This window comes from Copadichromis virginalis, linkage group LG12, assembly GCF_057382275.1.
Source record: "Copadichromis virginalis isolate Kocher_CV1m ecotype Utaka linkage group LG12, C_Virginalis_male_GT1.1, whole genome shotgun sequence".
NCBI lineage: Eukaryota > Metazoa > Chordata > Actinopteri > Cichliformes > Cichlidae > Copadichromis > Copadichromis virginalis.
Genome location: NC_140629.1, coordinates 13,315,625 through 13,342,898, shown reverse-complemented (window position 1 = coordinate 13,342,898; position 27,274 = coordinate 13,315,625). Strand labels below are relative to the sequence as shown.

Sequence of the window (27,274 nt, the reverse complement as noted above, 5' to 3'; positions counted from 1 at the left end):
TAAAAAGCAGTTTTCCATACAAAAGCTCTTTGAAAGCAGACTGCGGTGGTAGCCTTTTCTTTTTTCTAAAAATAATAATAATACAATTTCTTTTACTATGCCAACCCTGTTAAAACTTCTGCCCTCCAAAGCAAGACTGCGATTTTCCAACGAGGCTTCCAGAACAGTATTTGTAATTAATTATTGTATCCGTTTTCCTGCTTCTTGCATGGATCAAAGGACAGGCTAACGTGTGAGCACATGAGAAAGCTTGACGGATGTGCATTTACTGGGAAAGAAAGGGGGAAAAAATACTGGTTAGAGCAAACAGAAAGTCACAGACATTAACACGGACCCACAGAGGATGTGTTTGTCTTCTTGGGAAGCAAACAAACGACAAAGTCAAGCACAGCAGAGGCACATTAAACACTGTGTTATGCCAGTCTGTTGGTGTAGCTGTGTGGTGGGTTGGGATGGGGTGCCCCTTGCCCTGAAGGGGACTGGAAACAGAATTACTGACCAAGCCACACCACTACCAGCAGCTCGTATTCATTCAATATACGCACCTTTTGAAGATGGGATCTTTTGAAGAGAGGTGGGGCTGCAGGCACAGTGCTGACTCTGCTTACTGAAGGTGTCAGCTGCAGGTCAGTACCGCTAGTTTAAGAGCTAGTTTACCTTCTTCCTACCCCCTCCCCAAAAAGATCAGACATGCATCCCTGCACAGGACATGAACGAGGCAATTCTGCTTCGTTTTGCTCTACAAATTATTATATATATTTTTTTTACCAGAAAGCAAACTGCCATAAAGAGGGTCAGAGGTAAAGCTAACTATTCTAAAGTGTCCCCAATTATCGAGCCACTTACACCCCTGAAAATAGCAGCAACTGTGAAAGCTGTGAGAACACATCGAGCATATTAAATGACCAAGATTTTGAGTTTTTTTTTTAAACAAGAACTTTGCACTAGATATTTATTTTAATGGATTCTTCATTCGTTAATCTCTCTAATTAAGTTACATTTGTACACATGTGACCCATGTGGACCGACAACACAAACACCCGAATGCCATTTACATTTGTTGTTCGCCTTGACTTGCCAATTAAAACATTAAACTGTACAAAATAAAAAAATAACAAGAAGGAAAAAAAGCACCATAATAAAAAATAATTGCTTTGCTATATACATTTTACATACAGTTTTAAAAAAAACAAAGCAAATCTTATTTGTGATTATGAAAACCTGTTCTTCTGTTTGCTTTACACTAGCAGTGATGTGCTAAAGTGCTTCATGAAAGTCAGCTGATACATATAATATGTCACATGAGGGTAGGATTTTATGAGTCAGTAGCTATGCAAACACTCCCATTGTTCCCTGGTTTAAAAAACATGTATATATTATTGCAACTCTTGGCCCTTATATACTTCAGACACAGAATATTATTTAAAAGGTGTTGAGTCTTTTTTTTTTTTATCATAAAGTGTAGTTGAGCACTAAAAATAAAATTAAGAGCCTGTTAGGCTTGAGGTTTGTGGTCACACGGCGTATCCATATTTAGGGTCATATGTGAGGTGAGCGGGTATCTCCCCGCCTGTGGTCGACCCATTGCTTCCATTTGTGAAGATTGGGCCCGATTCATTGACCGTAGGCAGATTGCCCCTTACGGAACTGTAGATGACGCCGTGGTGAGTGCGGTATCCCATCACTGAGCGGAGGCTGGAGTGCCGGCTGGAGTGCATACTGGAGTTCCTGCTCGGGGGCCTGCTCTCCGGGGCCTGCGCATCCTCCCTGGGAAAGTAGAGCCATGCAGGTTCTCAGTTAAGCTGCTGCACCAATCTGAGATCGTTTGACAGATGCCTCAAACGGCCATAAAATACCTTATTTCATTCGTGACCTCCTTCTGGTAGCGACGCTTGTGGCAGCAGCAGATGAGAAGCCAGATGAGAAGCAGGAGGAGCAGCAGAAGCAGCAGAGCGCCTATCACAGCGCCAGCTATCACACCTGCTTTATTGGTAGCTGGAAGAGGCAATGTATTGCTTAGAAATCAAACGTGTGCAGCTCACCTTCTTGAATTCCAAATCCAACAAGAGGATTATATGTGATTTTGCATAAAAGCAAGTCAAAAAAGGTACCTTCAGGATATGAGTGTTCAGAGCTGTTAAACTGAAAATAAGATGATGATATTGTAGACTTACGGTTGTATGCACGCAGTACGTATTTACACTGCCCTTTGCCCACAGCGTTTGCTGCCTCGCAGACATAAGTTCCAGTGTTGCTGTCTGTATGGTTCTTTATCAGAAGCTCCCCACTCTGTTGGTCTTAATGAAAGAAGACAGCACTGAGTACAAGCACATTACCTACACAAACACAGCCACATTAGTGTTTAGAGAAGAGCATTCTTAGAAAAAGGCATCCTGGTGCTAAGTTGCTTACTTTGAGTAGCAGTGGATGGAATTGCAGCTCCGTTTTCTCTCGTCCACACATAGCTGATGGGAGAGGATCCTTGACGGGATACGCAGCGGAGGGAGACTGTGCTTCCTTTCTCCTCACCACCTTCAACCCAACACTTTGGCGTTGATGGGGGAACTAATGAAAAAAAAGAAAGAAACAACCCATATGGCACAAAAACTATTTTAGTGCAATGCTCTGATTCAACACTGAAGCATCTGGGTATGGCTGCAGTGAGGTAATCTACTGAGACAGAAAGAATGGAGGAGCCTTTGCATTCCATGTGAATGAGCACATTTAAAAGCAGACGGCTGAGAAATGAAACAAGTTAGACCGGTTAAAAAAAAAGAAAGAAGCAAAACAAAAAAAGCAATTTGTCCTCACCCAACACAACCAGTGTGATTTTTCTCATGTCAATGCCTGGGAGCTTCTTGACTTTACACTGGTATGTGGCGGTGTCTGAGACTGTCACACCAGTGATAGAGATCGAAGCATCTCCCTGGTCGGGGTTCCCTGTGAAACTGAACCTTTTGGAGACGCTGTTGTCCGTGTAGTGGGTCTGGCCACCTGAATATGATAAGATCTGAGAGGCAAGATTTGCACTGAGTAATGTCTTATTTTTTGATTCAGGTTTTCCAGCTAACTGAGCCTAAATGCAATATTTTCTCTGTCTTTCTATAATTCCTCTCTGTCATCACACATGCAACATACCACTGTGTCCTTCTGTGTCATGTCCGGACTGACGTTGGACCACTCAATATCCAGCGGTCCTGTGTCTGCTGCGGCTGGAGTATAGGTGCATCCCAGTTTAACAGTCGTTCCCGTTGCATACTGAATGGTCTGCGGCCCCGTGGATGTTATCTGCATCGCCTCTGTTAACATGGGATGAAACCAAAAATTCTATTAAGCTCCGTCTAACTTAGAACAATGCTTTCTTTCTCCATTGGATTCTTACAGTCGTGTACCCAAGTTAAGAGACAGAAAGAAGACAGAATAAAATGAATTTCGCTCTCAAACGTATTAATATTTCTCCCACTTAATGGCATTCAAGCTCTGGGCCTGCGCTCCTGTGCCGTCTCAGGGAGGAGAAGAAGTGCTGATGTGAGACTAATAGGCCTTTTAAGTCAAACTGAAGATTTTGAGGGCTTGGACATGAATTAAAGTAAAAGTTTATTTAGATTTTTGGGTTGGGGTTGCATATTCAATTTAACTTATTAAACTCTGGAGGCTTATTAATTGTCTGAAATATATCGGCAAATAATGATGAAAGCTGAACACATGAGCTAGTTACGAGCCGTCTCTGAGTTGACACACACTCCCCGCTAACTCACTCTTTTTGGCCTTAGATTTTTATTCAACTGTTGCCAGAGTCAACACTGATAGCGTGGTGACACATTTCAACAGATCAGAGTTATTTATCTCGATAATGTTCGACTCTATCTTCTCGCCATCCCTCCCCCTTTGTTCGGGTGTCCAACCTTCAGAAAATATCTAAATGGAGCTCAAATCAAATCAGCCTCTGTTTTGACATCGCTCATCATTAAATCCACTATAACCCTCTGAAAGCACTCAGAATGCACTTTAGTGGCACCACAACAAAGCAGAGGATGTCAGGGGTATTTATGAAAGCGTACACAATGGCAGATGTGATGAAGTGAGTGTGGAAAAAAACAAATTAGTCAGTCAAATGTTTACACCGTGAAAGCCGCCCTCCCCAACTCCCAGCACCCCCCAAGGGCAAAACACTGGGATCTAAAGAAGATGCGATTTCCACGTGAAGAGGCCACTGAGCTAACTTGCCAGTAGGTTCAGCCACTGAGCTCAGTACAAACATGCACATCCCTGTGCCCTCCCCTCATTGGCAAATACAAAGGTGCCTCACAGTTTTTGTTTTTTTTTGTGTGTGTTTCCTCCTGCTCACCCCTACTTCTTCTCTGGAATAATTTTTTGACTCGTCATAACAGCAGAAGCAGACGTAGAAGTGTTTACATCAATGATGCAGAGGAATTTAAAGGAATTGCCACGTACAATGCTAAACCCTGGATGTCTCTCATCGTAAATAAAATGATGGTTGGAATACTGCCATCATTAATGTTGTTTATTTCTCCTGTGAATGGAAATGCACACGCCCAGGTGCTTTCCTCAAATAGTCACGATAGAGCCGAAAGAATCAGTCGTGGCTCTTTATATAAGGCGGTGAACTTTTGGTCTAATTAGGAAGCATTATCTGAATAATGAAGGGGACGTTGAGGTTTGAGGGTTTTTTCTGGGCGTATTTGATGTAATTTTTTTTTTTGCATTTTTATGCTGCTCTTATATTTAATACAGACAGCTTGGATGGGGGCCCGAGGCTAATTACTCCCCTGGTCACAATAAAATCCATCAGGGTCGCGCTTTGCAAATGCACATAGCTGTTTGACCCTCAGCCACAATAATTTAAGGTATGAATGATATGCAGGGTACTTCTCAGCCATCCCCACTACAAACGCACCCTTCAGTGAGTACGTGAAATGGTCAGATCATCAGCTGAGTTACAGTGAACTGTATCTGCTGTGTGGATCACAAATCAGATTCAGGTTCAGAATTCCTAAGAAAAACAACTCTTCTGCTGGTGATCGTTGTGTTCCCTGATTCAACATGCTCAGAAACCTGAAACAAACTCCTTAGATGTAATCAAAAAGAAAGAAAAACCCCACACTCACCTGTTCTCAGCTGAATTGTCACCAGAAACAGCACAGCCACCTTTAGCCTGACGCTCGTGAATGCTGGCTCCATTTTCAACCTGAGAGCAAACACACTATCAGGAAAATAAGAGTTTTAATCTAAAGGCTTGTATTTGGCATCAAAAAGCAAAGATGTCTGGCGTCATTTACCTCTCCCCCAGAGCCTTTATCACTTTTGCTTAGTTGTTTATCTATAAACTTACATCACCTGAGAACTCAGTCGTGACGGTTTATTTTGTGTGTGTGTGTGTGTTTGTCTGTACAAACTACCAAGAAAATCAAATGTTGATCGATAAACGCTATAAAGGGAAGAATAAAAATAACAGCTCCGACATACCTTAAAGTGAAGACACAATCCACAACAAAAGTGTGTCCTTGAAGGCTAACCGGTGTGACAGTACAGGTGTAGCAGGCTTATTTTGTCCTCGGGTGAAACTCAGGTGCAGTAACTATGGCCACACCCTCTCTGTCCATAGTGCACCTGTTGGCCACTCCTAGAATTGGAAACACGCCAAGCCCCCTTCATACTTGTTTTTATTTTTTCTTGTTTGAATAAAAGATAATCAAAAAATGTGAAAAGAGACTTTTGCTAGTTTAGGTTTCCAGTCTCTGTGTGTGTCTTGGCTGAAAACAGTTTAATAAACACCTACATCTTGCTTTTTTCACAGTTTTATCTATCATCTATTTATCACATCTATCATCTGTTATTTCATAACAATGCAAATTCTCTCTCTTCCTAAAACTACGGTATGATAAGTCTGCTGCATGCTGTAGAGTTCTTTGTGGTATGCTTATTTTTAAGGTAAGAGGAAAGTTATGATACTTGTTTAAGACCGAATGGGCCAGAAAAAAATGTTGCCAGCCCTTGTGTAACCCGTCTTCCTGACACTCCCATGAACATACACTGACTGGTTTTTGTTGCTCTGCCACACAGGGCACATAGTGAGATCCATGCTGATTTGGGACTAAAAGACAACTTAACGTGACAGAGCGGCAAAGCGCAGTGCGGCAGCTGCCACTGCCGTTCATGCTGTTAGTGAGGTTGAAATGGCTTATCAGCTATGAATGATTTACCAAAACACAAAGTTTTGATTTAGGCCAGAAATCAATTCCTTTTATTTTTCTGTCTCAACTGTGGCATCTTTTATGATTTTCAGTTCATAAATGTGTTATTTTTCTTATCCTGGTGCTCCTCAGTTCATCCACCATCTGAAAAATGCTATTTTAGCTTTTTCCCCATTTCTTTGAGCCATCTTACTTCTGATTGCATGCTCTTAGTAAACAGAAAGTTTGAGCAGCAGGTACACAGTCCTGTGCTCACAGCCTGCAATGACCATATTAGGAATTTCCACCCTCAGTGACTTCTAAGACCGAAAAAATCCTTCTGAAACCAAATGTTCTAGACTAAAGCTTGAGCTGTTGGCTCACACTAAGTTCCTTATACACAAGCTGATCTCATTATTTGAAAGTTTGCACGTGTTTAATACACTATATTACCAAAAGTATTCACTCACCTATTCAAATAATTGAATTCAGGTGTTCAAATCACTTCCCTGCCCACAAGTGTAGGAAATCAACCGGGGCATGCAGACTACTTCTACAAGAATTTGTGAAAGAATGGGTCACTGACTGCACACCAGTGCACAAAGGAAGGTCCATAAAGACATGGATGAGCGAGGTCAATGTGGAATAACTAGACTGGCATGCATAGAGTCCTGATTTCAACCTGACAGAACAGCTTTGGGATGAATTAGAGTGGAGACTGTGAGCTAGACCTTTTCATCCAACGTCAGTGTCTGACCTGGAAGAATGGTCAAAAATTCTCATAAACACTCCTAAACCTTGAGGACAGCCTCCACAGGAGAGTTGAAGCTATTATAGCTGCAAAGGGTGGTCCGACGACACATTAAACCCTATGGATTAAGATGAGCATTCCTGTGAAGGCAGATGAGCGAACACTTCTGGCAATATAGTGTATGAGCATGGACGAGTAACAGAGCAAATATATCACAGAAAATAAGGAAAAAGCATAATGGAGGCTCATTATGGTTTATTTACTTTGTTTTAACATGCAATATATCTGTCTGGCTAATGATGTAAAAATAAAAAAAAAGATCTTTTCAATGAAGTGAGATGTGCCGTTGGAATCATTCAGTACTGACTGAATGACATCGTACAGTATGATGTGAGCGCGGAGCGTGACCTTAACCATTAGGAAACTTAAGTGCTGGGTTAATGTGATCCTGCCAATAATGTTCATTAAAGAGATGAACAAATTAGTAACGCTCAGTATGAAACATGATCAGAAAGCAAATCTGAAATCAGCACAACCCTGTTCTCATTTGGTGCTCACTGTATGTTTGCAAGCTTTCTGCTAGAGCTTCACGCAGTGCGCCTGAGTGACACCACACCCATAAGTCTGGGTTTGAATGTGTCCATGAGTGATCCACCAAATATCGGGGTATGTGTGAGGCTGTGCGGTATGGCTCCTTTATCAGCAGGTGGTTAATTGCCCCACTTCCTCCCCCTGGTGTAAGAGGAGGTTCTGGCACTGGCTCTGAGTTGAGCAAGCTGTGTGACAGGGCGAGGCGGGACTGAACAGACAGTACTAGGACACTGACAAGACCACCATTAACACTGCAGGAGAGCGTGTAGACAAGCATGATGAATACATTTGTGATCACTGACCTGAATGTTCTCGACTTGTTGCATCTCTTTCACAGCATCTTGATCGCCCAGTGCTTTTGTAATTATCCCGCTAAACTTGGTAGATGTGGAGCAGCCATGCTGTGGCTCTGTCTTTAGAGCCAAGGCTCGCTTCAACCCACATCTCTCTTACCAGATTTGGCACAGGTAGCCTAATCACACCACAGGGTTGCAAACAAACCACCTTGACAGATGTCCAAATTACAAGAAAACAGCATAGCAGGGGAGGCAAACAAATGACCAAAGCAGGGAGGGGAGAGGCTACAGAAAGGCTTGGCTTGCCAGCAGCCATACTGAAATAGCACAGCAGCGTGACTCACGGTGTGTCAATGTCAGGGAGCCAGTTGGGCACACATATTCCTCTTTTTAAGGTGGAACGCCACTGGGACAAGGATGGCGCTTCTGGCAGAGGGGAGCAGTCACTCAACCCCTCAAAGAGCAACGTGAGTGGAATACAGCCAGCACAATCTGGGCCACACACTTTATTCATGACCTCCTGAAACTCAGCAATTAAATGTCCACTCTGACAGTGAAATTGATTTTTTTTTTTGGTCTTTTTCTTTTATACCAATCAGTCTGTATTTGCAGATGTCCTGCAGATCATAAATACACTCTACAGCCCGGCTGGTGTTCGTTAGGCTGTGCAGTAATGGGACCAGAGCTAGCATTGCTTTTAAGGTTTCCAGTCGTCATCCAATTCTAACTGTTGTCTTGTTATGCTGTGAAACTGGCATGATTAGTCCCGCTCTCCAAGCAGTTTTTTTCCCCCTGTTGCTCCAGCACCGCATGCTTTCCTTGTGCCATGCTGCCGAATAAATAATAAAAAGGGAAATGCAAGGATTCCTCCCAGCATCTGTGATTCATCCTCTCAATAAGTAACTCACTAAGGAAAGGGCATATCTACCATCAGAGCGTACTTGAATGGCATTATACACAGCAGGATGAAATCCCATCAGTTATCTGCTATGCTTTCATTCTCATATATTTATGATTTTGAAACTGGTGCAGACAGTATTACCATTATTTTTATGTCTCTTGCATTTGTTATGGCCCTCTGCAACCTGTACTGGCTGTGCAGTGGTACTGCATATCTTTCTGTGGTGCATGGGTTTCATTGCCTAAGGCCTCAGTCATACAGGCCTAGAAACCAGCTGGCAATTCTCTGGAAACCTCCAGTCACTAGAAAAAAAAAATTATAATCTCCAAGAGGTCGGTGAGTGATTGCTGGAGTTTGGTGGCTGGGTGAAATCTATCAGGGGATATACCAAAAACCTCTTTGTGATTGCTTTGGTTGCTGAAGTTGACAGTACTTTGCATGGAAATATGCCAGTTTGTCTGCAAACACTTGTCATTGGCTATCCAAGCAAATAGTGAACATTGAAAAAGTGACTCAAACCACTTACAGAGAACATTCACCTGCAAGGTATTTGGAAACCTTGTACTCCCCACAAACACTCACTTTCTTTGTGATCAATTTCATACTAACAACTGCTAGCAACAAATCAGTGAATCCACATCTTTCTTGGTACCATACGTGCAGTAAATATACATAAATTTCACATAAGCAACTACTAGCAACTTCCTGAAACCACCTCCCACTGCCAACTATTTGAGGAAATGGGATAGATGGTATCAAAATGTAGGGAAAATCTAGATACATTTTGATACTATGATCATGGCCTTGCCACGCTGTCTCTGTTGCTGCTTACACTGATCATCCTCTGGTTGTGTTTTTCTTATGTCTTCCCTGCATTTGAACTTTTATGGAGCTGTGAGCGAGGTCATGACACACTGAAAGAGGATATAAAGCAGAAAGTGGTTTAGAGCAAAAGAGAAAAAAAATAAGATTAGGATTAACTTCAGCCTTAATGATACAAAATCCCTACCTAGGCTGTAATCTGTTAAAGCAGAGCAGGGTTACTACACTGAATAAGCACCATAACTCTCTTCATAACTAGATAGACATGGTCAGTTCCTTAGCAACATTGTTTTACTCTGATGTGCCCGTGCCTTATTCACACTGTGGGAACTGTATTTAAGAATGAGCACAGCGCTGCTAATACGTTAAGACGATATTAGTGCAGTTTCAAAACATACAATAACTCACTGTGTTATCATAGAATGTAATGCACATTACAGCAATTAACCATAAAGATGATTTACTGGAGATTTACTGGGAATCTTGTGGTATATAACTAATTTTTATAGCAGTCTAAAAGGATGCAGTTCCATCTATGCATCAACTAGTGATACAGTGCACAGCATGAAAACAAAAAAGATGAATCAACCATGAAACAAAAGGCATTCTACAAGTAGAACAAAAGTATTTTATAGATCTATTTATTAGATAAAATTATGGACTCATTTATCAAGCAGGCATCATAAACACAGAACATTTATGCAATGCGATGCTACAGCAATTACAGGCACCACAGACACAGAGAGTGTACCAGTAAATCACTTCCACTGCAAATCTGCATGTGCACAATTATGCAGCATTCTATCAGCAGCCCCAGAGTCTATCTAACTGAGGACGAGTGCCAAAAACCTTATCCTGTCCAGGCAGACACAAAACTTCTCGAGGAATGAAATTAGACAGGTGCGGTTAAATCCACGTGAAACAAGAAAAGCCTTAACAGTCCCGTTTCATTTACAGTACGGCCCCCCTCTGGATTGTTTACCGGCTAACCTGTGAACATGAAAAGGCAGGGCTCCATAAAGAAATCCCACCTATAAAATGGGAAAGTAAACGGGAGTTTGTCGTGTATTTACTGTTCCATCTCTATCTTCACAAGCTGCCCACCCACATACAGCAATGGCGTGCGCGCGCACACACACACACACACACACACACACACACACACACACACACACACACACACACACACACACACACACACACACAGCCTCTAGCAATATGAGCATAAACGCTGGACACCATAATCCAATAAGTTGTGCTTCTTGTGCTAAACCCAGTGAAGTCTGGCACACAGAGAAAGTCCACAGAGACCAGAGTCCCCTAAGCCTCGCTTGCAGGAGTAGGATGGAAACTGTATTCTCTGATAAAGAACTTCAGATCTGTCTCTGCCCTCTTTGCTTCTGTGATAGCTCATTTTCCCCGCACACACTGGGGAATTATGATATAATGATGTACTTTAATCCTGAAATTTCCTTTTCTCTAAAATGACCAATTAAGGGAAATGTTCCTCGAATAACAGCCTCATATAACAACTGTGTTGGAAGGAAGGCTGTTGAGAATGATGTTATGCTGTTGTATCTTCAGTCAGTGGTGTACTAGCCTCCAGGCATACTTGGAAAATCCCAGTGGACCGTTGCATTGGTGGACTGTCAAAAAATCCATAAAGTTTTCACCAGCCCTGTCCGTCTCTTACCGGCCCCCTCTGTGTGTGTGTGCTCCTGCATTCATATGAAATCATCCCTTACTGACCTGACCTGGGCTCATCCCAGCAGATACGACCAGGCCTCAATTTCTTTCATGTGCACCCTTTCCCTGGGTCAAATAAAGAAAAGAAATGTATTCATTTGGGAAAAAAATGCTTTCTGCTGAAATGAATATCATTTGAATGGATTTATATACACATTCTGCAAATGTTTAAAATGAGAAAACAACTGCAATGGCAATTTTCTGTTAAACAGCTAACAGTTTGAGGAGTAAAATTTGCATCCGTTTGATGCTGTTTGCCCTCGTTCCCTGTCACAGCTACAAACGAGTGAACCCGGCTTTGTTCGGTTGCTTGGTAGTAATACAAGCGTGCTTTAGAAAACACAAGACTCATGCAACGATTACACAAGTGCTCATGCATATATTTCACAATTTGGTAGGACACTCTATCCACTGTTATCATCTACAAACTGCTTCTGTGCAACTTAACCTTCCGTATTACAAATTCAATCTTAGTCTTGATCTAAAACAAGTTTGGCCTTAGACATTATAACAGCTTAACACACACACACACACACACACACACACACACACACACACACACACACACACACACACACACACGGACATGCCATCAGTGGCAACGAACCATGCAAGACCTGACCATCAGGAGCAATTTGGGGTTCGGTCTCTCGCCCAAGGACACTTTGACATGTGGAAAGGAGGAGCTGCAGATTAAACCCCCAACTCTGTGATTAATGAACAACCTGCTCTAACTCCTAACCAGACAGCCACCCTCTATTAACTTACATGCCTTCAGAGTCTAAAACAAAAGTAATCCCTCATAAATCCACAAATTCTTCTCCTACGCTTTGATTTCAGATCTAATAAGATATTAAGTGTTTATTGGTGATTTTTTTTTGGAGGTGTCAGTCTTTGTGCATAGCTGAGCTAACTGACTGCTGGCTTTGGTTTGATATTTATGAGACAGGAAATTACTTACCTACCTACTTTACCACAGACATGAAATAGGTATTACCATAATCCTGTCATCTAATGCTCACCAGCAAAATGCAAATTCCTCACTATCGCTATCACCGTCCTCTGTCACACCAGCCCTCTGTGTGTCCTCTTTCATTCCATCCATGAATCTTCTCTGTAGTCTTCCTCTTTTTTCCCTGCTTGGCAGCTTCATATCCAGCATTGTATGTTTAGTTCATCCACTATCACTCCTCTGCACACGTTCAAACCATCTCAGTTTTGCCTCTCCAACTCTGTCTCCTCTGATGTACTCCTTTCTACCAGTGTTCATTCTGGTCACTGCCAGTTAAAATTGAAACATCTTCAGCTTTGCCACCTGTCTTCTTGTTAGTGCTACCATCTTGTAAACCTTCCCTTTCAGTCTGTCACAAATCACCCAGACTCTCGTTTCCGCCCACTCTCTTTTCTTTACCTTGTCTGGCCACAGATATTTAAACTCATCTATTTTCACTACTTTTACTCCTTCACCTTTCCACTTCTCTCTCTCTCTCTTTCACTGACTGTCATTCCTCTTCCCAGCAATGTATACCTCCAACTCTCGAGGCTCTCTTCTACTTGCTCCCTACTTTCACTACAGATGTCGTCTGCAAACGTCACAGTCCACGGACAATTCTGCCTGACCTCATCTGCCTGTGGTATCTGTCCACCACCACTGCAAACAAGAAAGGGCTCAGAGCAGATTCCAATGACCCGTTCTCAACCTACTCCTACATCCTACTCAACGAACTCTCTTCACTCTTTAGTACATTTCCATCTCTACCCTTAATCACCATAATCTGCTGCACATCCTTTCCAGCTCGATCTCTCTGTGCAGCCAATTAATACAGGTCCATTTCTCCTTCTTTAGTGTCCAGTCTAACATACAACTCACTATATGCCCTTTCATTAGCGTTTGCCACATCTCTCTTTGCTGTATGCCTAGCCTCCCAGCACGTCCTTCTACTTTCTTCATCTACCCGATTATCCCACTTTTCTTTGCTGACCTCTTCCTTTGAAAACTTTCCCGTACTTTGTAATTCCACCAAGTCTCCTTGTCTGCTTGCCTCTGTCTAGAGGATACACCTCAGCTCATCTCCATTTGCATTTGGCCAACAGTAGCACTGTTTCCACTGGTACTCTGTTGGCCAACAGCACCAGAAGTGGTCAGTGTTCATTATGGATAGCAAGCAATTTCCACAATTTCATTGTAAATGTACAATGACAATAAAGGGGATATGCTTCCTGACACAGCCCTCCTCATTTAACCAAGCTTGGGACCAGCACCAGGAGCACACTGGCTTGTGGGACCCACTATGACTGGGTTATCACAAGACATCAGCGCATTAAGCTCTGCATGTGTTCTCCGACTTCATTAAATCCACCAGTGGTACAGTTGTTAGCACTGTCACCTCACAGCAAGAAGGTTCCTGGCTCGAACCCTCTCTGTGCCAGCATGGTTGTGCTCCTGCTTCTTCCTGTATGTGAGGAGGTACACAATGCACTGTCTGAATGTGCAGTTAAAATGTGACTATGTAAATGTTGATCCATTACCAGTCAGAGGTTGGGTTTGGCTTCCTGAATTGAATTGTTTTCAACTAAAACCGATTTAAATGATATCATGAATGATCTACTGTTTCCTGTCTTCTGGTGCTGTATTACATTGCAGTTTGCACATTGTGTAGTTGTCTGAATACAGTTTTTTTTTTAGTGTATAACTTGTGAATCCTACTAGCGCTAGTGTAAGTGCTGCTCAGTTGTATGCATTTTAAAAGCTCATCTAGGGATGGGCTTTGCAAATGAGTCTAACCTATAAAAGCTGTGGCGTGTGGTGTGGTTCATGTTATCTTATCCCTATACAAATAAATGCTATTAATATCAAAAATCTAGCCTGCAACCACACAACTGATTTAAATGTCTGAAGAATCCTGGATTGATGCAGGTACAGGTTTTTGGAGCTGTTTTCAGAGTAGCTGTGGCTGTTTTGATAATTATGGTGGGAATGACCCAAAACGGTGAAGTTGCACTTTGTAAAATGAAAGCAGTGACCTTAAAGATGCTAACAATGGAAGCCTGGAGAGAAGCCAAGTCCGGTGATAATTCTGTGTTTGTTTAGTTTGTTACACAGAAAGTAACCTTTGCCATTACACATAATGATTTCATCCGTTGCTATTATAAAATATTGATCAGAAGCCTATCCATTTGTCCGCCATGGCCCTTAATCTGAACCAAGCCTAACCCTGGCTCTAACTGATGATCTATAAACGAGCTTGTTAGGAAGAAATGACATATATAGAATGGCCTCACATTACGCTTGTGTGAAGATCAGGACTCTCTCACATACGTGTACACTCCCCCACAGGGCTTTCCAGATGAAAGTGTGATGAGTGAGATTGCCCACTCGGAACTGAGCAGCTCATTTCCGCAGAAAAGAGAGAAAAGAGGGAAAAAAAGTGTTTTGACACCAGCTATTGCTTTTTAAGACACACAGATGCCGAATTGCACACAATTCGATAAAGATTAAGTGAGCTGCACCATCTGGTCTGAGCAGTTTCTCTGTGCTGTTCTGATAAATTAGAAACAACAATGCGGGCTAACAATAAGAGACACAAAAAAATATGGCAAGAAGTTTCTCAAGATGTTAGCTTGTTCTCCAAAGTTACAAAATCAACAACAATGCCTGAAGATAAATATGCAGACACATACACACACAAAAAAATCCCCCCTTCCTAATAGCTGTGCTCTTTGTCATTAATATCAGACTATAGACTATCATCTGCACCACAATTAATAGTCTGGCTGTGTCTTGCTTCAAATAAAGCAGGTTCCGGTAAGAATACGAGCTCTTATTTATTATCTGGCTCTATAAACATTGTTGCAATGAAGTTCAATATCCACTGTGGTGGTGTGATAAAGTACTGTACACTCGCATTTGCATGGGTCGGTCCTCATCAAGAGTTTTAATGAGCGTTTTAATGATTCACGGCACAAAATGAGCTGAGAGGATGTGATAAGGTTATCGACTTATAGAGACGTCCTGTTGAATGTCACAGTGTTTATCCCACTGAAAAACTTTGATCCTTCAACTTTTGCTAATATAGACTCGATAAACGATGCTCAAATTTTAATCTGAGCAAGAAGTTACATACTTTAGGACCCCAGGTACCTTTCAGCTTATAAGTATATGGAGTATTTTTTTTTTTACATTTTTAATTTCGGCTCCATACTACCACAGTGGAATTTAAATCAAACAATCAGGATGCGATTGAAGTGCTGACTTTCAGCTTTAATTCAAGGAGTTTAGCATTCATTTTGCAACAACTGTTTAGGAATTAAAGACGTTTTTATACATCGTCCCCCAGTTTCAGAGGCTCGAAAGTAATCAGAAAAACTAACATTATTTTAAATGTAAGAATTGCTTTTAATACTCCGATGTAAATCCTTTGCAGTCAGTGACTACCTGAAGAATAGCCTACATGGACATCACCAAATGCTGTGTTTCCTCCCTTGAGATCCTCTTCTAGGCCTTTACTCCAGCCATCATTTGCTGCTTGTCTGTGGATCTTTCTGCCTCCAGTTTTGTATTTACTAAATGAAAAGCACGCTCTACTGGGCTGAGTTCAGGTAACTGACTTGGCCATTGAAGAATATCCTATTTTTTTTGTCTTAAGTAACTCTTGGGCTCTTTTGGCTCATTATCCATTTGGATGGTGAAGCACTGTCTGATTTTTCAGCGTGTAGCTGAATCTGAGCAGAGAGTACGGCCACGTACACTTCACAGTTCATCCTCTTACATCAGTCCTCTGTCACATTAGCAGTCAATTGTCCAATTACTTTTGAGGCTCTGAAAATGGGAAATTACGTACAAAAATACCTGTATAATTCCTGTATAATGGTTCATTTTTGTGAAACCCCACTTAACTTATTTAAACATGGGTGCTGTGGTTTATTTTGAGTCAGTCATACATACACAATCTTCTTGGCACAGAGCTCTGAATCTGCAGCAAAAAATAGTTTCCAATAAGAAGTAACATTTAATAGAAAATTGACAGTGCCAAGCAGATTAAGGTAATTATTTGGCCTTTTTAGCTATGCTACAGGCATGGGTGTCTCTTGGTCAATTTGTCAGACAGCAAGTGAATAAATTACAGGAAATAGGGGATCAATGTTAACGAGTTTTGTGATTTTTCTTCTTGTGCCTGGTTATTTCTGCTTTTGGGTAAAATGTCTTAACATGATTTGCCATAAAACTGAGTACAGATCTTTTTATCTGGTCCGTCATCAGATGCAGATTGAATTTTGTCAGATATTTTGTTTAACTTCATGAAAAAAAAGAGTCAACTCTGCTAACCTCAGCTTTGCACACAACAAAAATGTAAATATCACCAGCCAAAAAACATCTATTAAACATCTTCTAATTATTAATAAGACACTTCTGTAAACATGCAGATTAGTTTGCTTGCAGTGGATTACTACATGAGCGTGTTTTAGGTGGTAGCATGTTGGTTTTGAAATTCAAATGCACACTGCACATGTCATATAGATGTTTCCACAATTCCACAAAACTCACAGACACCATAGTCTTCTTTTGGTGCCACTGACATGTGAAACACACATTTCCAGCTACAATCTCTAAGTGAGCTCAGTCTAATTCTCTTCCGGCATGCATGCATGCATTTTTCCAAGCACGGTTTAAAATAAATAAATAAATAAAGTCTGTTTAAAATGTTAAACATTTCCTCCTGGTCAACCAGGCAAAGCTATTTGCTATGACAACACCCGTTGTACATGGCTACATAAATTATCATAACATCACAGAGCTGACTGCACTGAGAATAGGGTGCATGAATATTACAGTCATGTATTTTATTAAAGATATTTACATATTTCATAAGATATTAAAATGGAAATCATGATAATTGCACCCTACCAAAAAAATAATAATTCTTTAACACTGAAGAAATATATTATTTCAAGAACAATCATGGCTCTGAGGCCAACAAAAATATATTCTCATCAGCTAGCCGCTAATGAATTGAAGCTGCAGTAATCACTACACGTGGCGATCTGCAGAGGTTTGCTTCTGTGACACAGGAATGTCACTCACAAGCTGTAGACTAGACTGCAGAAACGCAGAAGCATTACTTCCGATCATTATTGCTACCAGACTGGATGCAAATAAACTACTGAAGTGAAAAGAAGTCATTGTACTCTACGGATGACATACGGTGACATCTCTTTTTGTGCGTGTGACATTTTGAAACAGACCAGAACAAAATCTGTGTTGTCAACTGATGACTGGAGCTCTTTACATGTACCCGAACCAAAAAAGATCAATATTTGAAGCATGTTCTGCCCTTACCAAGAGAATCTAAAAACAGCAGCAGGTAATTTAAATCAGCTCCAAGAGGGTGGGTCTTTGACAACAATGCCTGTGATGCATGATGACTGGGAGTGTTTGATTGGACTGTCACGCCAACGGTTTCAATCGAGACTGCATTCGGAGGATGTATTAACATAGACTTGTGGGTAATGTGCTATGTAGATTCAGGTTGTGGACAAATGGTGAAAAAACAAACCAAAACAAAAAAAACCCATCATCTCATGTCTTCTGTGAAATGCTTTTCTCTGACCTTAATAGAAAACATCAGATCCCTGAGATAAGAGAAAAGATGCTAGGGAGAATTCAATGACCCGTGCTCTTTTACCATGTGGCTGGAATGTAAAATAAAATGGCTGCATTCATATTCATTCTTATTTTCTGCTCCTGCTGAGTTTAACTCTTGCTTTGATTACTGCTTGGCCTGAAGTAAAGTTAATTAGTGATGATCCTAAAGGGTTATAATATGTGAGAACATAACCAGTACAATCTGACTTAAGCTACAGTCCTGCTGACTTTGATCGTTTCAGGGTCACTTGTAGCTTTATAACTTGCACATTATGCAGCAGGATTTCCCAGTGTGATTGATTCATTGTTGAAAGTCCAAAATGTATCAGCATATTAGCAAGTTATAGCGTAAGATGAGAAATGCAATCATTCATATCACATCCATGGCATCAATTTCAAAATCCCGTGTCACCTCGTTCTCACGTTATCGCATTCACAAGATTATCAGAGAACTTGACCTCTTGACATCAAGACCACCGGGATTTGAACTCATCTGAGATCTTTTGTAGATCCACCTTTGGTGTGAATTTGCCTCGTTCTCAACTTATTGCATTCACAAACCTTGGTGTCCCCGCCAACCGCGCACCTGCCCGGTGGGTTGACGACAATACCCCATCAGCCTTTTACAGCTGAGGAGTAAAAAAGTAAGAAATGACATACTCAGGCACCTTTCCTTAGTGTTTAGAGGGGCCAGCCTGTTCTTATCATGGCTGCCACTTTGATGCGGGTCATTTCACATTCTCAGCTGTAGTGGCGTGGGGGTGTCATGCAGGAACAGCAGCACTAATGTGAACCGGGCTAAAGTAAAGACGACATTTTGAAATTCAGGAAAAACTAATTGTAAAATCAATGAGAAAGAGTTCACATCTCATCCTATAACGACAAATATGAAGGGGCCTATGTGGGAATATGTTGGCAAGTTCAGGTGTTTCTTAGCGGGCAGCATGGATTTAATTAGCCTCATTCTAAGTTAATGGTTAAGTTACAAGTTTCAGGCTATAAAAGATAAAAAAAATGGCAATCCATTTGTTTCTGGCATTTTGAAGCTTCAACTTTGGTGTTTTGGAAACTGCCATGCTGCTTTTCTTGGAGCCAGGAGTTACCATATTTGGGTCAGAGTGTTATCTAACAATGCTAGCAAGCTTGGTTAGCAGGATCCATCCACAGAATAAATCGGTGCAATTACCTGACACACATAGTTTGTCAGTAGATAGACTGTCAGTTCTAAGTAAGTTTAAAAAAAAGAACTAGAATTTTACTCCACGCTACAGCTGCCCAATCGCAACATACTCCTAACTTTAAGCCATAACCCCAAAAAGTTGATTCTGTTCATCTGGACGAAGTGTTTTCAGTGGGAGAAATGTTTCATGACTCATCCAAGTGACTTCTTCAGTCTCAGCCGATTGAAGGTTTCCCCAACCTTATAGTACATTTGCACAATAACTGAAACCAGCTCACTGAATGAACAATGGGCTGTGAGGTCAGTTCCTTGATCATTAATATGCAAATTCTCATGACCATTGATCAACAACCACTGATCAAAGCCCACTGATCAATGGCCATGAAGACCATTCACATAGAGTTGGGGAATGGCTGCGGTCACAGCATCGTAAGATGGCAAAAGATGTACCCTCCTTGATTCAGAGATGGTCTTTCCCTTTTCACATAAATGACCCCCTTGACTCAAACCAGCATTCCTCCCTGTCCAGGATGTGTACATCCTCATCATTGAAAGAGTGTCCATTGACCTGTAAGTGTAAATAGACTGCAGAGTCCTGACGAGTTAGCTCTTCTGTGTTGTGCCATCCACTTTGCCAGAGGTTGTTTGGTTTCCCCGATGTAAAAATCATGGCAATCCTCCTGGCACTTAACAGCTTGCCTCCACCAGTGTGTGAATGTGAGAGTGAATGAATAGTGGAATTGTAATGTGCTTTGAGGGCCTTGAAAAGCGCTATATAAATGCAATCCATTATTATTATTATTACACTATATTACTCTGTTTGTGTCAGCGGACCTGATGCTTGGGGTGGACCAATTTTTGGCACAGCGTGTTTTGGGGTTTAAAAGCCACAGAGACGTGGTATTTAGAAAAAAAACGAGTCTCAACTGTTCCGATACTCCTGACACATACGGGATCACTACGGGTTTTCGCTTAGGGAGCAGTTGTCCTTCTCTCCTGGATCGGCTGGAGCTTTCTTTAGGTGCCTTCCCAGCTTTGACAAATGTCCAGCTGGGATAACCATATTTATTCGTGTCTTTACTTGTTTGTTGTGAAACTGGAAATTAGCTTTAGAAATGAAAACTGCATTTTTTTGCTACCAGGTAGTTTGATCATTAATTGTGGATAATACGACATGGGAGTCTTTAGGGATTTTCTAATTTTGGCGCCGGCCTTAAGGGACAATTAAAGAAACTGCCGTTTTTTGCCCCAGAGGTTGGCTCCTAATTTAATCTTAAATTAAAATAAAAGCTTGATTTAAACAGACATACTCGTGTGCTACCTGGCTTATTATGTAAAACAAATCTCTATATTAGCCAAAACATATGCTGTCTACAAGTAAAGAGTACAAAAATTCTTATTGTTGTGTTCAGTGACAGTCGATTTTCATTCTGTGGAAGGCTGAGATGTATTTTTGGCCAAAATCAGCAATACCTTAACAGATGGATAATTGGAAGACGCTGTTTACAACCCAGAGGTTTGATTCATAAGCCAAAAAAATGTCACATTAAATACAGGATTATGATGGTACTTCTTTCTATTGTACATATTGTAATACACATCCACTTCTGCTGATGGATCTTTGCTCTAATTAGTCAACAAGCTCTGCTGCAAATGTGGCTTTATTTTTTATGCCACAATGTGAGCTGTGCCAGGCCAATGCTGATGTTGTCACAGCTCTGTGGCTGCCAAGAGAGGTCGATAGTTGCCACAGATTACTTAATGACACTTTATAAACAAGTGAAGAAGAATCTGCTGCAGTGAAAACAAGGAGGGACCTCTGAGTAAAGAACTCCAGTTGATTTAAAGCTGAGGTAGGCAACATATTTTTGTCTCATTGGACAAAAATCTATAATTGTAGCATCCTCAGCTAGAAAGATGGCCAACTTTTAAACTGATGCTCCATAAAGAAGTGCTCTATTCATAAATGCACCATAAGAGCTGAGAAATCAATGAAAGGCTGTCATGATACTGCCCATTTCCACTTTGACACACACACAAAAATTAACTTTATTTGTAGACAATAAACACAGGTAGATTTATACGATAAGCATGAAACTATCTAACAGTATATACTACGAAGTTAATATTGTGAACATTTTATATCTACTAGATACCTTAAACAGGAAGATATGTTATTTAAGTTAGCATTTAATAACTGTTTATTTAATATATAGCTACAAAAGCAAGCAGGCAGCCTGAGACAAGTAGCCAAAGAATGCTATAACATGCCAGCTAACCTTAGCATTATTCTAGCTTCAGTAAGAAAGACCTGGGCTAGGCTAATAACACAGTTTTATATTCAAACAAAACTGCATACTGAAACAAAACTATACTTTTTATACCCACCAAAAACAATCCTTTATTTGCAGCAAGCAAACATTTTGTTCACTTTCCAGCGCTCACGAGGATTTTCACCACAAAACACTTGAATTGTTTGCCCTTGTTTGCCTAGCAAATTAGCTCACTTTGAGGTCTTCAAATAGAATACACAATAAATAAATAAAAATCACCTAAGAAAAAAAAGACCAACATAGACAGCAAATAGGAAATGTTCAAACCACATAGAAGATAATACGGAAGACACCATCCAGAGTCTTAAGAGCTGCTGTGCACATATTTCAAGGTATATAGCTTGTCAGCTTTGATCAATGACACAGATATCAAATATGAAATGGTTAAACTAGAGCAAAAGTAAACGCTGTAATTTGAAAGTCATCTTGGATGATTGTAGCTTATGTATGTATTTATGTATCTCCTTCATAAGAAGTGGACCAATCCATGAACATCCTGACACATACAGCAATTATTAACATCTCTATATTTAAAAACAACAACAACAAAAAAAACCCCCATTTATTATACATCCCAGTTCTTTTGATTTTAGTATATTATATTACCGGTCTATAATTGCGAAGGAATTTTGTTCAACTCACCACTAAATATAGAATGAAGAATCAGAACTACAGTCCTTAAATATCAGAGACATTGTAGCTTAACAATTAATTCTGGTGAAGCTGAAAGCTTAAGACGCTTTTTATCGACTGTTAGGACGCCCAAAACTTTTATATACTTTAAACTTTAGAAAACTTTTTCCAAATTAAATTAGTTTTTGAGTGTTGTTCGTCATTTCTATATTATATACAGTGTATACAGATATATAGATCGAGCGATTAATTGAATTTATAGATATATTACTATTAAAGCTGTAATTTGAGGTTAAATGATCAGCCTGTAGGTAAATTTAGGCAACGAAGATGAGAATCTACTAGGATACAATCTGCATTACAATTAAGATCTTAAATTAATGACCTTAGAAATCAGCGCATGTACTATGTCCCATTAATGTCGCTCTTAAAATAACAAGTTAAAGACACATATAAGTGTATATATTTAAGAATTTATAAACAATGATGTTTTTTTTTTCTGGCTACACACAGTGGCAAAAAAAATCTTAAGAATAACAAGATAAATTAACCTTATATGTCTGTGCTACACATGAGTGAAGTGCAAAAGTGCTGCTGTTTTATAATAATAACCTTTCATAACATTTTATTAAGAGTGACCTGACCAGAAGAACTAGTTATCTCTGGGTTTGGTTTTCAGGCTTTAGCTCCTTTAAAACCTAATTAGTTGAGTGTATAAAGTAGTAAGGAAAGCACAAAACTCCACATAGGTTAGTGGCGGTTCAGTGGTTTAATAAGGGGACTGTATAGAAGCCTCAGCAGGTCTGGTGGGAGGGGCCTAGTACAAAAGGGGGAGGTGGGGGGAGTTATTTCTGCCTACTGCAGCTTTAAAGTTCAAGTTGTTAAAGGCAGTCAAACTTCATAAGGACAATCCGCTGCCCATTCGTTTCTATGTAACTTGTTTCTTTCCTCCCTTTAACAGCCTTCACTGTGAAGCCTCTGTAGAGATAAAGATGGGCTCGGTAGCTACTTTTTTATCTTTATTAGGATGTTTTAAAGTGTCATGGCACTGTAGTATGCCTCTGCTGCACTAATGCTGCCATCATTCATGCAGTAGCAGAGAAGCCCACAGCACTGAGCTTGAGGGTAAGAGCTAAATACGAACCTTTCCATCAAACACACAGACTAATTTAGTCGACAGGTGTATAGGTGTAGGCCGAAGGTCAGGCCTCACTTTTCCGTATCCCTGCATCTGTATTAAGCATTCTGTGCTCTAGATTATCCTCATGAGACAATGTTCCCCACACTAAATTGTACTGTACTACAGCGCTGGGGTACAGCTTACACCGTACATATGCAGGAGGCCATAAAGCTCAGCCTAGTTCTGTCTGTAACATGCACAAACATGACTCTGATTATGTTTTTCCCCTAAAAGAGAAGACTGACGATACTGAGGTTGTGCCAACGATAAAGCAGAACTGTACGACTCTATACTTGTGAGGACTTTATCATCCATCCATCCATCTATTGTCTTGTACTTATCCAATTCAGGGTCTTACAGGGCCTGGAGCCTATCTCAGCTGCCATAGGGTGGAGAGGAGCAGGATACCCCCTGGACAGGACTTTATCATTTAAAAAAAATATAATAAATAACGAGTTAGGCGCTGGCCTTTTTACATAGACCTGTCAGCTTAACTAGTCACTGCATTTGCTGAAAATGTGCATTTGGTATTTGGAATTCTTCAGGGACTTTGGCTAAAATTACTTCCTGCACAGAAAATATTTTTTATTAGAAGCAAAATTTTACAGCTGCCAGGCATTGTTTGCAGCTCTGCTGTCATACTCAGTATGCTGGATTCAGTGAACTTGGAAATTTGAATATGACCTGTTTTCACACAGTTTAATACCTAACCTGCTTCCACATAACCAGTCAGACTGCATTTACTTTCAGCTCCTCTCCTTTCCAGTAACAGTAGCAATGACAGTGAAGGGAAGATGGACAGGCAGGATGTGTACGTATATCACATATTTTATTTATGATTGTCATTTTTTGTTTTTGTTTGAGTTTTGTTAAGTCAGCTTGTCTGTCAGTCACATAAGCAGCTGCCGTATCACCACGGTCTTGAAAAGGAGGGTTTGAATCATGCGTACGGTGTGTGTGTGTGTGTGTGTGTGTGTGTGTGTGTGTGTGTGCTCTCATGCAAGGCTACCTGAAAGTGAAAATTTCTTTCACAATTCTAAGTGACATTTTTTTAGCCCCAAAATGAATCCTCTGTGGCCACTGCTTCTTTATTAGAGTTTCCATGGTGATGTTGGATTTCTCAGGGAACAATAATATGACTAGGCCCGGCGCTTATAAATCTTATACATTTAATTGTTGTTGGCTTTTGGTTGATTTCCCCCGGTGTGGGAGGAAGAACTGGTGGAGAATCAGGGGAAATAAATCAGTGAAACAATGAGGTGACACCTCAAAAGAATGCGCTATATTACTGTTACATCATACAGTCTGTATGTACAGCATGTTAGATACAAAATAATTGAATCTGAGTTCTAAGTATGTGGCAACAAGATGTATAAATACTGCTTCAGACTCTAAATGAAGCAGACGTGTTGTCAAAGGGAAGTGGAAATGCAGCTATAAAGGTCAGGCTGTTAATTGGGTTTCTGCCTGAAATGATTTCCTAATGTTATGTAAACTAAAGCTGCTCTGGGATCACTTTCCATGGATAAGAAAGTAACTCGTAAAACGTAATATACTATACTCCGTGCCTGGAACAACATTTTCACTTCAAGCGTCTCTAATATCAAAACTCACTGCTGGAAAGATTTTACTGTACTGACTAACTGTTTAGTATACATGGGAATGATTAGGAGCACAGATCAGTGCTCATATACAAGTACACTTACCAGTCACTTTATTAGGTACCCTTTGCTAGTACTGGGTTAATTCTTTATACTCCGGTCGGATGTAATGTTTAAACAATGCCCAGTTGGGTCAAAGAGGCTTCCAGGAAAAAATCCCCCAGCAGCCCGAGCTGTTGATACGAGGCAGGATGGAACTATTTTTTCAGGTCGTTTACGCCAAATTGTTAGCTCACAATCTGAATGTAACGTCAGAAATCAAGACCTCACCATCGCATCAGGGAACATTTTTCCAGTCTTCTTTCATCTGATTTTGTTGAGCTGCTTGCAGCGTGGTCTTCTGCTACTGCTTCTTTAGACCTGGTTGTAACAAATAGCGGTCTGACTTACTGTCGCCTTCCTATCAGCTTAAAGCAGTCTGCCCATTCTTCTCTGAACTCTAACATCAACAAGGTATTTTCCTCCAGAGAACTGCCCCTGACTGGATATTTGCTCTTTTTTTAGACCACGCTAGAGATAGTTGTGTGAGGAAATCCTGTTAGATCAGCAGTTTGTGAATTACTCAGACCAGCCCATCTACCAACAAGAACCATCCCACATTTAATGTCACTTAAATCACCTTCCTTCTCCATTCAGATGCTCGGTTTGAACTTCAGCAGGTTGTACTGACCATGTCTACATGCCTAAATGAGTTGAGTTGCTTCCATGTGACTGACTGATGAGATATTTATAATCTGTACTTAATAAAGAGGCCGTTAGTCTACACTGTTCAGAGAAGATCACACAATGAATATATCTGTGTCTATATCTGCGAAGAAAGTTTCTACGTCCTACTGCTTCAGGACAAACGGCAGAGAAAATCAAAATTTTGTGATTTTTTTCATTAAATTTCCAGTATATGTTTAAGTTTACACTGAGTGATGAAGCGGAAAGATGAAAGTGAGGGAATAGATTATGGCAAAAAGTCATTTTCTCTGAAGTTATCTTAAAATTCTTTGCAGCAATTCGCTCAGTAATGTCGTCTTGTTTGAACGAAAAACAGCGTGCCTTTACTGAACGCTGAAAGGTCTCTCTGACTATCACCACTTTCACATGATCACATAAAAAATAAAAAGCAGCAGCGAGAGAATTTTTTTTTTTGGGGGGGGGGGGGGGGGCTCAAAGCACCTACTGGGACATGTGACAAAAGCTGTTAGGCATTAGTATTGAAATGAATTTTACAGGTGACATACAGTGCACAAAAGGTGAAGTAACAAAGGAATCTAGTTGTGGCACACTAGAGACAGGGCAATTCTGTCTCCCCAGAGTGTGACAACTGCCTTTGAAGCCTTTCATACTTCAGTGACTCTATTTTGGACTGATTGTAATCATTTGAATATATTAGCGTAAAAGTCTCGACATGCTAGCTTAAAGGTCCTGAGCCTTGGTCCTAAATTGCATGTAGGAGTGGATGTGATGCTCGCTGTTTTAAAGGAGAAAGAAATAAAGGAAATTCCCTGTCTGCTGAGCACATTTGTCCAATAAAAGACTTGGATGACTCAATCATCCTTGAAGAAATCCTTTCCACTGGATGGAAGCCTGGCACAAATGCAATAGAAAACACAATATTGAATGAAAGACCCTTTTGCAATGGGACCCTACAGCTGTGGCACCCATTGACATGTTAATATTCTAAACTGTGCGCACTCAGCAGTCATTACTGCATTATCATATGAGTAGCCAATAGTTTCACCGCACTCATCCTCTGGACTTGACCTTAATTTTGAAGTCAAATACACACATTTGAAGCCTCACAGCTGCATTCAGCTGACAAAATATGTCTGCAGAAATCCTAAATGCATTTGCGGTTGTTCCCATTAGACAGTCACCACGACACACACAAATACACAAGGTGAAAGCAGAAACAGCCATGCTATTAAAGATGGTAAATATGCTTAAGGAAAAGAGAAAGAATTTATCAGTCATTTGCATATATAAATAACTTGTAGTTGTTTTTTCATGTCTTTGATTTAATTGAGAAATTCACTTGCTTGCCGAGAGGTGGATTAAAAGATGTCACTTTTTTTCTGCCTGTACCCTCAATATCAAGATCATGCCTGTTTTTAAATACTGGAATTTCCCACCTGGGCCCAACGTAAAAACCTCCCACTGCTTTGTCAAAAGGAAAACAAAGTCGACAAACCAGCACATATTACTATCAGTACTTTCAGACACTCCTTTACTTCCTATAAGAGGTTGCCACAACAGATTTTCAATTTCAGTTCATTTCAGTTTATATAGCACAACATAATCATGACCACAGCCATCATATGGTGCTTTGTATTGTAAGGTAAAGACCCTGCA

The 27,274-nt window shown here is 40.5% G+C and overlaps 1 protein-coding gene across 3 annotated transcripts; it reads right to left on the bottom strand.

The window, feature by feature from the left end:
- Positions 1-911: 911 nt before the first annotated feature.
- vsig8b (V-set and immunoglobulin domain containing 8b) lies at positions 912-11,375 on the bottom strand. Of its 3 annotated transcripts, XM_085474763.1 has the most exons (9): positions 11,305-11,375; positions 5,488-5,644; positions 5,130-5,224; positions 3,139-3,299; positions 2,812-3,010; positions 2,413-2,565; positions 2,175-2,297; positions 1,857-1,995; positions 912-1,767 (listed from the first exon to the last, which is right to left on the bottom strand). In XM_085474763.1, the coding sequence occupies exons 3-9, from the start codon at positions 5,200-5,202 to the stop codon at positions 1,515-1,517; spliced, it is 1,101 nt and encodes a 366-aa protein (XP_085330889.1). In that variant the 5' UTR covers positions 5,203-5,224; positions 5,488-5,644; positions 11,305-11,375; the 3' UTR covers positions 912-1,514. The 3 variants fall into 3 exon arrangements, with proteins under 3 accessions (XP_085330889.1, XP_085330888.1, XP_085330890.1); XM_085474762.1 differs by lacking the exon at positions 11,305-11,375 and having other exon boundaries at positions 5,488-6,162; XM_085474764.1 differs by lacking the exon at positions 11,305-11,375 and having other exon boundaries at positions 5,130-5,209; positions 5,488-6,161.
- Between the last annotated feature and the right edge of the window lie 15,899 nt (positions 11,376-27,274).

Coding starts and splice junctions, on each gene's coding strand:
- vsig8b (XM_085474763.1), bottom strand. CDS start 5,202: ATGGAGCCAGCATTCACGAGCGTCAGGCTAAAGGTGGCTGTGCTGTTT. Junction 2,298..2,412: donor TCCATCCACTGCTACTCAAA/GTAAGCAACTTA, acceptor TCTTTCATTAAG/ACCAACAGAGTGGGGAGCTT. Junction 1,996..2,174: donor CGTACTGCGTGCATACAACC/GTAAGTCTACAA, acceptor TGCCTCTTCCAG/CTACCAATAAAGCAGGTGTG.